The sequence below is a fragment of the Pagrus major genome, chromosome 23 (assembly GCF_040436345.1).
Source record: "Pagrus major chromosome 23, Pma_NU_1.0".
In the NCBI taxonomy this organism is placed as follows: domain Eukaryota; kingdom Metazoa; phylum Chordata; class Actinopteri; order Spariformes; family Sparidae; genus Pagrus; species Pagrus major.
The window spans coordinates 9,531,920-9,549,106 of record NC_133237.1 but is presented as its reverse complement, the minus strand read 5'-3'; the positions used below and the strand labels follow the sequence as shown (position 1 = coordinate 9,549,106).

The 17,187-nt window shown below is 42.6% G+C and overlaps 1 protein-coding gene across 1 annotated transcript in view; it reads right to left on the bottom strand.

The window, feature by feature from the left end:
* LOC141019931 (protein shisa-9) overlaps positions 1-16,303 on the bottom strand; it is a 102,855-nt gene extending 86,552 nt beyond the window's left edge. The window contains exons 1-2 of the mRNA XM_073494968.1: positions 16,175-16,303; positions 10,243-10,878 (exon numbers count right to left, since the gene is read on the bottom strand). Of these exons, the coding sequence (XP_073351069.1) occupies positions 10,243-10,802 (560 nt within the window). The 5' untranslated portion in view covers positions 10,803-10,878; positions 16,175-16,303. The remainder of the gene's footprint in view (positions 1-10,242; positions 10,879-16,174) is intronic.
* Between the last annotated feature and the right edge of the window lie 884 nt (positions 16,304-17,187).

The window sequence follows — 17,187 nt, the reverse complement described above, 5'->3', positions numbered from 1 at the left end:
AGCTATTTTCCCTCTATTTATTGTCAAAAACTGTATCTTGTTTTAACTTTTTTTTCCCTCAATACAAAAAATGATAATAGAGAGAAGACAATTAAAACAGATTTCAATTTATGTCACACAGTATGAATGCATTTATGCCTACATTTATATTTAATGGCATATTAATTATTTAATTTTGTTTTATTGAGCAATTTCTCTCTTGTAATTTATCTACTGATTTGGTCTTCCATAATATAATGGTGCATGTAACCATATATGTATGTATGTGTGTGTGTGTATATATATATATATATATATATATATATATATACACATATACATATATATATACCTGAGGCCCCAGAGGAGCATCAGAGCAAGAAGAAGAGGATGAGGTGAAGAGACAGTAGGATCCTGGTCGTGCCTGGGGCTCCCCAGTGTGCTGTACGTGCTGGATGTTCCCCTGCCCCAGCACACATGATTAAAACGAACAGGTCGCTATCAGGCTTCTGCAGAGCTTAATGCAAGCTGATCATTTGAATCAGGTTTGTGAAATATCGAAATCATGCAGGGCTGGAGGTCCAACAGTAAAACAGTGGTTTACTGTATTTAAAACTGGGTGAGTTAGAGTAAAGCTAAGAAAAAGGAGAAAGAATAGAGACCCGACGAAGGAAGTAGGGTGTTGTTGAGCCACTGCAGCAACAGTTGAGCTGAGGAAGTTCGGTGCTCTGCAGCAATCTGTCTCACTGAGCTGTGCTGCACTGAGGTGTGGTGTGGAGTTACAATCATAACACAACTGACACAGCTGCTTCTGTGGGACACACGCTTAAAAGACACTGTACACAAAGAAAGTAGCCGTATATAGTGACGGAAGAAGTATTGAAATATTTTAAATTAGTAAGAGCAGCACCGATTCATGGTAAAAAAAATACTCAATTACAGGTAGAAGTCTTGCATTCATAGTAATATATAAGTAGAGGTAACAAAAGTATGAAAATGAATCCTGACACCTAGGTGTACTTAAGTGTAGTACCTAAGTAAATGTAATTAGTTACATTTCACCACTGCCTACATGACATTTCACATTTCTTGAAGCAATATTATGTAACTGTTTTACGTTGAAATAACACTCAGCGCCTCTCTGCTTGGTTCTGCGCTACATAACTTGTAACATCTTGTTAATCTTATTACTTGTAACGCTTCACGGCAGTACCACACCCACACACAGCACCAACTATCACAGCTTTTTGTGAAACTGGATCATATTTTATGGAGAAAATGTTTTCTGTCCTCTCTGATGTCCTCAGGCTGTTTTGCCTCAACTTTCTCTGATTTACATTTTTCCCAAAAGCAACCTGTAACTGCTGCGTGGTGTAGCTACAAATTAGCTCTGCTAGTTTACATAGTTATCCAGTCAGCGTTAGCTTGGCGTGTTGGAGCGCTTGCGCAAACCTTGACTGCTGCATGGCACTAATGCCTGAGCATGCATGTTTACTTCAAGACACACGTTTTCCAGACATGACATTGTTGTGCAATTACGACTGTTGTGATACACTCAGAAGAATACTAATTACTACATAATGTGGCTTTAATCTCTGTAGATATTCAAAATATCAAGTCAATCTGCAAAACATTGACTGACAAGGCTTTTTATTTGTTTTTCCTTCAATATCTGCTCCTGACAACTAAAACATGATCCGATATTCTTTTTCTTATCTCATGGAGTATTTTCTCAAATATCGATTATGATCTGTAATATCAATCATATTTCTTTAACAGCACATGAATAGCTTCATAGGGGTTCGACCAAAGAAAAGAAAAAAGAAAACTTCAGGCTGGTGCCTGAAAGCCAGCAATCAGCTAAGAACAAAGCCATGTGTTTTAAAGTTGAAAATATGTGTTTTAATCACTTTTAGAGTCCAACTGACATGGATGTGTGTTTTTAAGATCACAGATAAAATCTGACGTCTGTGATGAAATATTTATCACATCGTGATGGCACAAAAGTTAAAAAAAAAGGCCCAGGTTGAAAATATTCAGTTCAGTTCAGAGGCTAATAAAGGGCATAGACAATAACTCTGTTGATTTCAGTAAACTGTGCACTTTTTTCATTCTGCCGCAGCATCAAAGAGTTTTATTTTGGTTCCAGATTAAGCACGGAGGAGGAGGACGTTAGCTTAACAAGCCGTACTGCTTTTCTAAAAACAAACACACAGGCTCTTGTTATTAATGCAAGGTGAGAGCAGCTTCTAACAAAGGAGGTGAAATCAGCACCGAAGCCCGAAGACACATTTTACATCAATGATGAGTTTCTCTGTGATGCACAAAGTCCATTTGAAGAATTGTTTGATCTACTTTTATGTCGTTTCCTCCGTTTCATATTTGATATTTTAATTGATTTTTTTTTCTCTCATTTTACCTTACCTGGAAAGTTCTACATGAAAGAGCAACTAAACTTCCCATCATCAGTTTGTTTCGCCCCACAGGCCTCCACACACGCACAAAAGTTAATTTGGACCAACACACCTCACTATCAAATGTTAGATTCATCTGTCCACTGCTGCAACAGTTTCCAGAGAGCGGAGTCGTGTGTGCACATGTTTGTCTGTGGCCTCTAAACACCTGTCACAGGCGGTGATGAAAAGCACCGCTGTGGCTGGACAATAAAGGAAATAGAAAGCGCTGTTGATGAAACACAATACAGTAAAGGAGCAGAACGGCCGATGGAAGTGGTTGTTTGGATCCCCAGTGGGTCATTCAATTGCCTATGCCCTTGAACACATGGCTCTTCAGTGGAATAACTTATGATAAGTGGTATAATGCTGTTAAAGGGAATGATAGGGACTTGATGCTTGAGTTTGTGTGTGTGTGTGTGTGTGTGTGTGTGTGTGTGTGTGTGTGTGTGTGTGTGTGTGTGTGTGTGTGTGTGTGTGTGTGTGCGTATCCGGATATCTACAGATTTAGGTGTGGAGTGGACACTTATTCCACAAAATCTTCCATCTGTTCTAAACATGGTCAGTTGACGTGATTAGTTTAGAGTTTCCCTCATCTAAATGCAATTGTTGGCTTTAATGACAGCCAGACACCGCCACGGTCACAGAAAGCCCTAAGTGTTAAAGGAACAGTTTACTCAGAAATGAGGATTCAGTCACCATCTACTGAAAGTCAGGGAAAGTTGCATAATCCACAAAACATTTCTGGAGCTTCACAGCAAAACAGCGTTGCAGCGTTCTCCTCGACAACTGAAGTAGATGGGAACTTGATGTAGACATTAAAAAAACAACCAAAAAGAAAACTTACAATGGCTCCATACAGCTCGGTAAAATCCAAGAATACGGAAGTCCCGTGGGTGTTCAAACAGACAGGGTGTGTGCTAACACTTTTAGCTTAGCAGCTACGGTGAAGATTTTGGCTTAAAGGTGCACTGTGTAGTTTTGGGGAAGAAATGTTAATAAGAAGAGAAAGATCTTCATTGACATTTTTTTAAAATTAAAACTAAATAAACTCTTTGTTTTAAATGACTGAATAAACAAACTGACCTTAAAGGACACCACAGTTTCATACTGTTTTACTTTGTTTACATGTGGCGGACCCTGCCATCTTTCTAGCTTCAAACAGTGTTCTGTTGACCTTATTTTCCTCTGAGAACTGCTTGTTTATTCAGTTGCGGAAAAGATAAATATTTCTGAGTCTGTATTATTACCTCATTAATGTTGTAAATATTTGACTTATGAGTTTGAATTTCTTCTCCAAAGCCCATAGTGCCTCTTTAAAAAAGCCTGTAAAAAACGTCTTTTCAAATCAATTTGTGATCTCAGGGCTTCCAGAGACTTGGATTTTAATGTATTAAAACAAGTCCCCATCTACTTCAGTTGTTAAGGAATATGCTGCAATGCTGTTTTGCTGTGAAGCTCCTGAAATGTTTTGAATACAAACCCAACTTTCAATCAGCATGAGGGTGAGTGGATAATGACTGAATTCACTTATCCTTTACGCAGAGGCTGGTGTGTGTTGTTGATACTCTACCTATTTATTCATGCTGTGCTTGTTTGATGTTAACCCTGGCAGTAAATCATGCCTGGCACTGAGATTATTTATGCCGTTGGCTGATAAGTATCATTTTATTGAATTTAAATTGCTAAATGCAACAGTAGCTGTGCTTTGATTAATGCTGCACAAACATATTTTTATAGATATATCTTATAAAGGTTGATGTGCCAAATATGTATTGGCCAACACCTTAATTGCACTGGCACTGATCATTACAGCCACAGTGTGCACGGTGGTCTTAAAACAGGGCTTTTAGGCACCTTGTCAACATGTTAGCTGCGCTGGTGTCCACAAAGTCGGTGACCGCAATGATGCAAAATGTCAGCTTTAAACTTTCAGCTTAAAAGTCTGTTTACTCCACTGTACAAGTACTTTAAAGGCCCTTCTGTACTTTCACGTCTTTTTCTCTCCCTCTGAATCCCCTTTTCACCTTCAGTCCATAAAGTTATGAGTGGAGCTGAGCTGTCGTTAATTGAAAATTGGCATATTTATTCCCACCGCTGAATTGCGTATCAAAGGAAATAATTCATTTTTAATTTTGCTTCGCAGCACTTTCCACATGACAGACGCAGCAGCAGACAGACCGAGAGCAAAACAAAAACAAAAACAGCCGCTTGGGAGGTGAGAAGCGATGTAATGGGGGGGCACTGTACGGTTATAATGAGCACAGGTTTGTGTGTGTGTGTCTGTGTGTGTATGCACATGTGTGCATGCGTGTTTTGTGCCATACATCATTGCACCGCTGCCAGTTGTGATTGCCTGACCCAAGGTTTCAGCGCATTACCACCTTAACAGCTTTGTGGTTGGATTTATTTGTTGAGTGCACACACATAAACACACACACACACACACACACACACACACACATAGACCCACCACACTTTCTCGCTTCATCTGGGTCAAAGTGTTTCTCTGTCAAATGTTTGCAGATTGAGAATGAATTTTGAAATGTGATGCTCATGAATAGCTGTGATAAACAATTTTCAGCAGGCGTCATCAATTCGGCACAGAAACACGAAGAAGCCTCACACTGTTTTTTTTCTTCCATGGGCAAAACCATTACTTCATATTTGATTATCAGGCTCTCAAACTCAATGCAGTTCTTTGGTCATAATGATTTTTCTTTAAATTTTAGGCAATTAGCATAGGCATTGTAGGCATTTGGTGTTTTTTCATCCATACCAACATGCAACGGCCTTTAGCTTGGAATGATTTTGTGAGAAAAGCATAAATATCGCTCGTAATTTGAACCATTTTCAACTTGTTTTGTCTGTTTGCTTCCTTCTTGTGTCTCTTTGCTGACGTTGTGCTCAAAGTGCTGCCTCTGAAAACATTTACCTTAAAGGTGACTGTGCTAAGAGAGGTTTATTTTTCTTGAAAGTTTGTTGGCTTGAATGGAAGAGGCCAATTGTAAAAAGCACTGATTGTCTGTAACTGAATCTGTAGTGACCAGGATGGACATTTCAAATAACTGGAAGCACCTTTGGATAATACGACAGCAGTCACTGTTTTAAAGTTCGGCACAACCTCTTTGTCAAGAGAAGTGGTGAGAATGAAAGGATGTATCAACCCTGCCACCACGGCAGTTTAACAACAGGGTAAAACTTTACAATAAGGTACAGTGGGAGTAATTACTACTGTGAATAAGGAAAGAATCAGGAACACCTTGATAGTTAATGAATCATTAATGAGTATTTACTTAATAACTGTGATTCGAGGACTATATAGTAGATAATGATGAGTTACTAGAAAACAGTCAAGAGGTAATAACTCATTAGGTAATGATTAGTTCATGAATATTTGTGAGTCGACATACTGAACACTATGAACCAGCTGCTGAGTGGCACAGACTAGTAACAACTCATTAGTTAGTAATTACTTAATCATTAGTTACTCTATATGCACTTCAAGTTAAGTGAAAATAAAAATGAGTAATTATCAAGTAGATGAATTAATAACCAATTACTTAAAATGATTAAGTAATTAGTTATTAATTCACTCATTATTAATACTCTTTTTGTGGAGTGAAACATAAAACTGAGCAGTTGCCAAATGACTCATTAATTACTAATTACCTAATTATCATAAATGCTCTTTTTGTGCCCCATTAACAATTAATTATCATGTCATTCCTGATTCATTCCTTACTCAACTGACTTCATTTCTAAACTAATCACATTTTTGTGTACCCTATTGTACAGTTTTGCCAACAACAGACCCATCCTAAAAAGTATAAAATATAAACTACATTGTCAAAATGTGTTAAAAGAGTTCAAATGTCTTTTAACACGTCTTCAAAGACAATCATTCTCCATGCAGCCTGGCCACAAAGCTAACCAGTCATCCACAGCTAACGATGGCAAATCAGCAGAATTACAACAGCATAGTCCTTCACTCATCAGCACCTCCTTCTCTCTTCCTCCATCCATCCCTCGCTCCCTCATGCTCCAGCGGACTGTCCTTTCACATGGCCCTTTATCACTGGGCTCTGGACTCATCACTACTCTGGTGTCATGGTCTCTGTCTTCACATACACCAGCTTCAGCAGGTACGAAGTGACCAACTCTGATAGACGAGAGGGCAGTAAAACACCCTCTGCATCAGTATTCACTGTTTCACCAACATCTTCCTTCCCTCTGTTCTCTTTTATTCTTACATTCTCTTTTTTATTTATCTTCTTTGTTCTGCTGTATGGTTGTCACTGACCTGTTCTTTCCTGTGAGATCAGAGACACTTTCTTAGTGGGACTCTGCCATGGTAAGTTCAAAGAAGGGCACATTCACAGTGATTCAGCTTTTGTCACAGTACCTGTGCCTCTTTTGTATTATTGCTAAATGTGAATTGCTGCAAGGCAGACAGAGGGGTGCACTGGATAATGCAAAAAACGCACTTCTTCTGACAACACTTTCGTCTTACAGGCAACAAGTCAGCATGACAAAATGCAGTGGTGCAAGACATATTTGAATCCTTGAAGCTTCGACAAGGAACTTCATTCTGGCAGCCCCTACGAACAACACTCACTGATATCTCACTGATGGTCTCCTTTGCTTAAGGAGGTCATGTAGAGGCATCAGTATTAAATGTACTGCTTCATAACCAGTAAAAGATATAATATTGAAGAATTCTGCATTAAAATGTCTAAAAACGACTTGACCTTTGTAGTATGTTTTGTTGAGTTGCATATTTACATTATCCCAAATGTTTCCAATGATCAAACTCAGAGAAATCCACAGGTTTATTCAAGGTGAGTAAACTTGTGAGTAAACTTGTGACTTTGGGTGTCTATTCCTCCAGAAGATCTGGCTCTGTCTTAATTCAGCAAATAAAATGCAATTTTAGAGAGAAAATATTAGTCCTGGAAGAACAATTTAATTTGAGACTACAAAAATCAAAAGCGAACAAAAGTAAATGTTTTCTTATGTCCACATAAACATATAATTATAAGCTCTCCAACTCTGTTTTATTCATTTGCTTTCTGAGAATCTCACTCCCAGGTTTGCTTGGACAATCGCTCAACCTGACAGTTGTGTGTGCCAGTGTTGGGCATGAAGTACTTCTGTGAAGTATTTTTTTTTGAAGTACGCAGCATTGAATAGCCACATTTCCTCTATAAAAGCTTGAGTACTGCCCTTTAGATAGATATGCCAGAAGCCCTGAAACATTGGACGTTTGCCCCCAGAGGCTCAATCGTCATCATGTGATAGCTGATAGGTTCCAGTATCGATAACTCTTACGTGCATTCATTCATTTGAAATGAATTTGCAGTGAGTTGTTTATTTGGTTTTAAAGAGGACTGATGATACTCATGTCATGGTTTTTACTTCCATCTGGGGGCTGGGGTAAAAAACTGTTTTCTTCCAGGAAGGTCAAAGTAAACGATCTTGTATCAGTGTCTTGCTCCAGGCCAATTCAGCAGGACAGATGGCTATCAACATCTGTCCTGCTGATTGTGAGGTACATACATGTCAACTCTGAGAAACCTCAAGACAGATGCTGAACATTTCTCTTGACAGTATGACCTGCATGTGAAGACAGCCAACCAGAATTCGGAGGAATCTCCAAAACAATCCCTTGATATTAAAATTCACACATAAATGTTTGACTGAGGGGATAAAATGTGCAGCCAGCTTCCATTGTGTAATGGGTGGCTCAGTGCAGTATAACATTAATAAGCAGTGGTGTCCACTGTTGTCCTCCTCTTCCTCTTCCTCCTCTTCAAATCCTCCCGTGGGAGAGGAGATCCGGTAATGACAGGGTTGTAAAGGAGCCCCCGTGGCCCGACTCTTAACACCCGATAGGCTGGCCGGTCACACCCAGCACACACGCTGTCTCTCTCTTCCTCCCCCCTCACACACACACACACACACACACACACTCAAACTCACACCCCTGTCCTCCGTACTAGAATTAGCCGTTGGCTGCACTCCAGTCAGATCCGCTCAATATTCCACCCTTCCAAAAACCACCCCTCTCTCTTCTCATTGTTCACTGGAGGCCGCACATTGCCACAGTCATAGCTGTGTCACAGCAATCAATCACCCGTCAATGTGAAACGGCTACACCAATACAGAGAAAACACAATGCGACCGCACTGTAATTTCCCCCAGACTCCTCCCTCGCTTTCACCTGACATCCGTCCTCAAACTCCATCCTCCTGCTTGACCTCCATCCGCTCCTCTTTCCCCTCATCATCGCACCACTTATCACCTCGCTGTGATTCAGTCTCTTGATTCATTATCCAGCTGGTGACCCTCTCACACATATGCAGAGATACGCACAGACAGACAAACACACACTCGCGCTTGCATTTACTCCCACACAGACATGTACTGTGCTGTACAACTGAATACGCAGACCAATTTATATCTCAGTCCATTCTGTCTGTGGCTGACTGTGTTATATTCACAGATTTCTCAGGAACACAAGACAGTAATCTGATTTCTCTCCAAAGTGAAAGGGATTGCCATTTGAAATGTTGTGATATGATTACAGTTACTAATCTCAGTGACACATTAGTTTGACGTGGCTTGTTGGTTGTCTTACTGGGAGATTAATGAAAGGCTGACATCTGTTTTGTCTCTGTATTCAGAGAAGAAATTGCTGTGGGGTGTGTTGACTTAGCACGTCCAGACGAGCATTTCAACATTCAACTTATGAAAAAAGTGAGTAGGTCTACATCATCACTTCACTTATTATTTCCCATTTCTTTTCAGTTTTCTGTTTTCTGTTGCTGTTTAGTGAAGTTTAGGCAACAAAATTCTTGGTTGTGTTAAAATAGACCTTTTTACAATGTGTGTTTACTAAAACACAATTTCAGTGATGGCCCAGGAGCAACACCAACACAGCAATATTAGATCTTGCACAGGAACCCATTGTGAGGACCCGGAGACTTCTGGAGTGCTGCATACACTCATTGTGGCTAATGTTACAATAGCTGCTAGTCAGTCACTACCTCCAGAACGTGCGCCGGGTCAGCCATAATGTCTCATCTCCTATTTCTACAATATGACATGTTGGTGTAAGGCTTTGGAGTTTTTTTTCATTCATCTTCAATGTGGGTCAACAAAGAAATGCAGGATTTCTCAGATTGTCATTCACCTTAGTTTCCGAGAAAACATGTTTGTCCATTTCCATGGAAAAGATAGCAGATTTAAAAAAGCTATGGCTTCAGACTGTATAACCAGCTTTCTCAACACTGTAACCTTCATCTTTCACATGACAATAGTGGCATACGTGGCAGGATTTCAAGCTCTGTCATTGGATGTTTCTGGCCGAATACAAATACTTTGACCACTGGGTTTTATGTACAGATGCTCATACCCCTCAAGCAGTTGTTCATCTTTTGTACAACCGGGTGTTTTCAAACTCCAACTGTGAGTCGCGTTAACCTTGTCTGGGGGGAAATATGAATGGGCTATGGTATACCGGAACCAGAATGGGCGCCAGGAATAGCTGCTCCCAGTTTGTAGCTCTTTATTTGGTCTTCTTGCCCCTCCCCCCAAAATATTTGTATCCTGAACTCAGTCAGCGATCATCCAGCCAGCAATTCAAGCAAATATGAAACTAAATGCATAATGCCATGATAGTTATGGGAAACATCATCATCATCAAACTGCTAATCATATCAATCTATCATCTATCCATTATTCATTAATCATTGCCTTCACCTAATATCATCCATCCATCCATCCATCCATCTTCCTCAGCTCATACCTGGAGTTGGTCATGTCAGTCTGTCCTCCTTGACTTTTCTCCAGCCCGAGCTTCGTGAAAATCCCGACCAACACCATGATGGCCACCACTCCACAGATAATATACACGATCATGTGGGTCCGATCCCGGTCTGGTTCCTGGTGGACCTCCGTGACGGGTGCCGCCGGTTTCCCGGTGTTTGCCCACACGGGTGTGTCGTAGTTGGAACAGGAAGTCTGATCCAAACTGTGGACTTTGAACTGGCAGCAGAAGCGGTAGAAGCAGGAACCACAGCAGAACAGGTAGATGCCCGCGTTACAGTTGAAGGGCGGGTCCCACTGGCCCATGACATCATAGTAACCCCAGCAACGGTTGCCAGCAATTGGAATCTCTTTGTCCTCCGCCTCTGGCGTCGGCGTTGCCAGCGCGGCCTCTGGCACCACAGTGGGATCTGCTGTCTGGTTGGAAACTTGGGCCAAAGCTTGACCTGATCGCCAAGAGTTCAGTCCACCCAGAGAGGTCAAACCCAGGAGAATGGCCAGCGAGAAGCTCACCAAGAGCGGGTGAATGGAGGCGGCCATCTTGGACTTATTCCAATGTCTTGTGATGGCTCAGTGCTGATGTGTATTTGTCAGTGATAGGCCCAAACTAAAGCTCCTAGGTTAAAAGAAAAACAAAGAAAGAGAAAGTTAGATATCCTTCTGGTCCAGATCACTGAATGAATCTCTGAGTCTTTCAGGTATTCATTGAGAGGGTTTAGACTATATTCAATAGAGAGCTTTCAATTAGTGTTGTGGGAGTTATTACTGCACGCAGTTACAGAAAGCTAAATTGTTGTCAAGGGACAGAGGAACAAGTGAGTGAAAGAAATCAATCTCCCATCTCAACATGCTCCTAACAGGAGTGAACGAGTCCCTTGTGAGCAGGCACTCACATGCGCAGACGCATCACACTCCCTTGCAGTTTACTGTACAGTGTGTGTGTAGGTGTGTGTGTGTGTGTCTTTATCAAAGCAAATAAATATTCCAAAAATTCAGGAAATGTCACCTTTCACAAAGCCATATGTCATCAGCAGACAGCAGAGGCGGTTGTAGACAAATCCAAAGCTTGGAGGGAGTCCAGTTTAAGAGGGCGTGTTACGTACGAATGAACTCGCCTCTGGCATTTCCAGCAATACGCTCCCCCCGCTGAGTGGATGAATAATCTGTGAAAAGTGAGAACTCTGAGGTTCCTGGGCGCCGGCAGAGAAAGAAGGCAGATTCCTCCAAAATTCACAGATAGTCACAGGCTCCCCACATGAAAGGCTTTTCACTCCGGAGACGGACTCATATTCCTGAGTGGATAACAACTCTACACTGGAGTCAAGTCAGTTCTGATGTCCTGGAAAAACTCCTGACCGGAGTGAAGTGTTTTCCACTGGAGTTTGTCTGTCTCCTCCACTTCTCCCTCTCACAGTTTAACTTGCATCAATCATCCTCCTACTCTCAGTGTCACCGCTCAAAAGAAGCTTTTTTATTTTAGCGGTGGGCATCTTTTCGCTGCCACCTTGGTCCACTTTGGGGAGACGTGTAGCTCCAGTCTTTCAGCCTCTGGTGATATTAGATATCGAGCTTTTATTTTGTAAAGATCGGTTTAAGTATCTCCTTCCTATCTCCAGACCCAACAGGTCACCACAGCTGCTCAAAAGTCTTTAAAGCATCACTCCGGGCTGTTGCAAAGCTGAAATCCTGTGATGATTACAGTCCAGAAGCGTCCCTCTTGCACCTGAGGCGCGTTCTTTGTCGCTCACACACACTCACACACACACACACACACACACTCTCTCTCTCACACACACACACACACACTCACACACACAGCTCGAATCCCCCCCGGGTGACAGAGCTCAGTCAGAGTCAGTGTCACTCTGTAGCTTTTAAGAGCGACACACAAGCAGTCCAATGGCTTTTTGTTCCTCGGCGCGTGCGGGGGCTCCTGTTGCTGCTGCCGCTGACACCCCTCCTTTCTGCGGATCTCGGGGTCTTGTAACAGACCCGGGACACCAGCTGGGCGCTCTGTCTGTCAGCCCGCTCAGTCCTGCCCTACAAGTGCTAAGACTGAGGGGAGAGGAGAGAGGAGGAGAAAGGGAGAGGGGAGGGCTGATGTTGTGATACCCTGATCTTAATGTCTTGGCGTTGGCTGCACCCGAGACTCAAGAGAAGCTTTAAAAAAGAGATGCTGGAATGACTTGGAGGATCTCAGCGTATTCTGTCATGGGTTTGGTTCTTCCTTCCTCAGGTTTTAGATGATGTCTCTTTGTTTACACTCTGATCCTGATCTGCCCTTATCCTCTCTTTGTTTTTTTTCTCTCCCCCACAACTTACCTCACCTTTTCCCCTCTCAGCCCGAGCTGGGGCTGCTTCTTTTTTTTTTTTTGTCGATCGCTGAGGAAAATATCAGCGTGAGGTCAGGGAGCCTGTGGACTGCCCTCTGCACTCTCAGCGGCGTGCTCGCACGAGCCTCGCTGGAACAACGCTCCCCCAGCCCATACGGACGACAGAGACAAGTGGAGATGCGACAGCACAACGACAAAAAATATCCTGTTTTCAAAAGAAGCCCCCTTGGAGGTATAGGACTGTCTGCAGCAGAAGCTCTCAACAACTCAGTTTTCCAAATTTCCCATTTGCATCAAGGTATTTTTTTTTTGGTTTTTTGTCTTTTTTCTCCCCAATGAGCAAAAAAAATGACAAAAAAATCTCAATATGCAACAGTTTTGGGCTGCATATCATCTCTCAATTTTTCATGCAATGGATTTTGCTGTCAGTTCAGTCCTTGTCCGGCTGCAGCTTCTTTGAAAACAGGCATAATTTGATATATATGTATAGGAGTTTTATATATATATCATATGTATGTGTTTTCACTGGTGCTCTGCTTGTGGGATGCTCCAAACAGAAGTGGGAAGAGAAAGGAGAAGCAATAAATGCTTTTTTTTTATTCCATCCTCCCCCTTTGTTGTTGCTTCTTCATCAGTGCGTATTCCCTTATTTCCCGTCGCCTCGGTGCGTCTGCGTCCCGTCCGCTGGTGATGCTCGCGCTGCTGCTCTCTGGCAGGACTGGATGACAATGTCTCACGCACTCTCTCTCTCTTTCTCTCTCACACACACACACTCCTCCCTCTCCAACTCACTCCTCCCTCTCTCTCTCACTCACTCCTCCTATCCCTCTCTCTCTCTCTCTCTCTCACACACACACTCACTTATATCTTTTGTGGCGCAAATGAGCGAAGCTCCTGCCTGCTGACTCTCCTCCTCCTCTCTCTCTCATTATGTGTCACTGACACTCTCCCCTCCCAGTTTTGTCCCGCGTTTTTTGTTTTCTTTCTGGCTCCCGACTATCAAAACTCACTCATTGTGTCTTTTTGTTCCTTCATGTTCCTGCCCTCCTGTTCTTTTCTACATCCATCCATCTGTGTTTACCTCCTGTCCCTCTAACCTTTTCAGTTTGCTTTGGCTGCCCCATTTTCCATTATTATCTCCTGATCCTGTTCCCTTTCCCAAAATGCCTGTCAGTCCAACAAATGGGAGCATTGGTGCTGACTGAGTGGCATGTTGTAATGTGCAGGCATGCTTGTGTGTGTGTGTGTTTGTGCTAACACCTCTGCACATCCTCGTCTTTGTGTGAGCACATCTGGAGCATGTGCGCCACTGCAGCCTATAGGGGCTGATTTAGGGAAAGAGAGGGAGAGAAAGAAGGAAGGAGGAGGGCGGCGAGAGTGAGATAAACAGAGAAGAAGAGAGAGGCGAGAAGAGTGGGAGGGGAGGAGAGGAGAGGAGAGGACAGAGGAGCGGTTGCCAAAGAGAGAGAGGAGAGAAGGGGCTTGACAGAGAGGAGCAAGGGAGGGAAAGAGGAGAGGAATTATCGCGGGGAAGGGAGGGGGATTAAGAAACACGGGGAGAGCAACTGGAATAGGAACTGACAGAGGGATAGTGGAAGGGAGTGGGGGGAGGTATAGATAGGACGGGAGGTGCAGACAGGTAGGAGGGAGGAAAAAGAAAAGCTATCTGACATATTAGAGGTAAAAGGAATAGCAGAGCCCGAGAACATTCCCAGGAAATAGACTGTGGCAAGAGATGGAGAAGCAAAACGTTATGAATTTTAAATAATCTCAAGTATAATGCTGAATGTGAACTAGATTTTTGAAGAAGAAGAAGGAGAAGTAGTGCCTTTGGGTCTGACCATGAACCAGGCATCATAAGGAAAAAAAAACACAAGGAGGAAAGAAAAAGAGCAAAGGAAATGCTGCTTAATATTTTATTCTGTTTGTAAGTGGCTAACATTATATTCATCTTAAATATTCATTTTTGAAAACTTTTTTCCATAACAGCTTAAAAGCTTTTCGTTAATTTCCCAGGCACCCTCTCTTTTCTTTTCTCCACACACACACACACACACACACACACACACACACACACACACACACACACACACACACACACACACACACACACACACACACACACACACACACACACACACCACAGGCTCTTGTGCGTTTGAGCCACACTGTCTTGTTTGGTTGTTGGTGTTTTTTACTGGAAGGACCCGCAGCTCGTCTCTGCTCGCTGTTTGTACTCTGTCCAAACCTCTCGGCCTAAATTCGCTTAAGATCTTTGGCAAAGTGCATCAGGAGTTAAGTCGAGAACACACACACACGAAGGCACACTTAGAGAATGCACGCAAACACACATGGCTTCACACTACAGCTACATGATGCGCCACAAATCAGCTAATCCTCCTTCCTTCCTGCGGTCTGACATTAAAGTGTCCTCAGCACATTTCCTCTAATGGAAGGCAGGTCGTTAATTTGGGGGGAGAAATCAAAGTTGGGCTGAATTAAGATTGGTTTACTACCGTCAGACGGGCAGGACGCTGTGATCAGAGAGGCAGCGAGACGTGGGAGAGCGGAGGGTGTTGGCTGAAAAAGCGATGTGGGAAGGAAAGAGGGATGAGAGGCAAAAAGATGGAATGGGAGGAGGAGTCCTAGGGGAGAGATGGAGGGCAGAGAGTACAGATTGAATGGGAGATCTGTCTTAAATCATTTCACTCTCTCTCTCTCTCTGCTTGGCTGTGGTCTCACACACATTTCCCACTCTATGTTTCTGTCGTGTTCTTTATGCTCTCTTTCTCCTGCTAGAGTCGTTACCTCAAACTGCTATCTGCATCTTCTGTATCTCAAAAGTATCTGTGCTTGGATTCACCTGGATCCAGAAACAAATCGGAATATGTCATAGGTCTTCTAGATTACTTAATTTTCTGCATCTAAGTTTACGATAAGCTAACAACATTTTCAATAAACGATAAGATCTGAGAACATTTTAGACACACATGTACGCTGAGGAATCCATATGGCCACTATCTGCTCTATCTCCAGGTCTGATTCACAAAAGAAACTGCACTAATGATACTACAGCTCAAACACGCCCATAAAGTGGAGTGCAGTTATCTATGTGGCAGAGTATAACACGCACAATGAAATGACAGCTGACAGCAACAGAGAGGAGAACGGCAAAGATAAGATTGGCTGATAGAGATCGTGACAAAAGAGTTAAACGCCTCTAATCAGTTGATACGACGAGGCAGAAGAGGAGAGGAAGAGAGAGATGAATAAGTAACATGAGGATATTATGCCATGAATGTTAAGTTGGTCTAAAATGTACAGTATAAGATAAAAAAAAAAACAACAGGAAAGCTATTGTCTGATTTCGCACGCACTTTTGAGACGGTCCCTGACTTCAGCTCGACAGCTCCTCGTCTGCCATCAGATCACCAAGGTCACCTGTGCAACATGAGTCAAGATTCATCCTGCACTGACCAGCAAATCTGATGAAACCTGATGAAACGTCATCAGCCCGGTCGCTTCAATCAGCTTACAAGTAACATGACTTTAGACTTTCAAATTGAGTGCAATACATACTCTGATCTGCTCTGTGGAAAACAGATGCATCCCACGTTTAAAAAAATGTCGGGTGACGTAGTACAAAGAGGGTGAAAGCTGAAGCAGGGGGGCAGTTGGAGTCGATGGCTCAAACTTTCAACCAGGAGACCAGTGGTGATGTCACGTTTTTCTTCCTGTCATACTGGGAGCAACAACAACAAAGAGTGAACTGAAAACTGGACTTAAATACAAACTAAACTAATGAGGGGATGAGGTGCAGGTGGAGAGGTAGGTGGAGAACAGGAGAAGAGGAAAGGAGCTGATTGGCTGGAAAAACAACTGGGAACAGGGCAGGGCTCACTACACTGATGCAGGGCAGGTGTGAAGGGAAAATCAGGCTGGGGAGGGGCACAGGAACACAGGAGGGAAACAGTGAACACTGCAAAGACACCACAAACACCCAGAAAACACATGAACACACTTAACGTTTGTAAGTTTACATACAGGCAGGTAATGTATTTAACTAACTTGTCAAGGTTTACAAAAAAGGACCCAAAGACAAGACAAGGATAACAGCTACAAAATAAAACAGGAAATAACTGAACATTGACGACGAAGGTCACCTGACAATTGATGATCATCTGTAGGCAGAGTGATGAGACCGGACTGACTTCACTCAGCACGATCCTTGCAGTATTTGCAAATATTAAACTTAAAACTGTCTACTATTCAGAGCTTTTGGCTGTAGCTGCTGATATGGAAATAAGCGATCCTGACACCAGTGTACAGAGTGATCTGCTGGTTGTAACACGGCATGTATGATGTCTTTGGTGTCATCCATTTACACCTTTAACTGTATTCTATCTAAAAGCAGGTGACTGTATTTTAGTGGATTTTTATGAGATCTTTCTGTCACAAAGCCAATAAAAGGATATTCTGTCTCCTCTTTCTCCTGCTCTACATTACCTCTCTCTACCTTTGCTTCCATCCTCTCCTCCTCTTCTTCCTTTTGTTCCATGTCCTTCTTTTCTCCTCTACTTTCCTCTCATCTT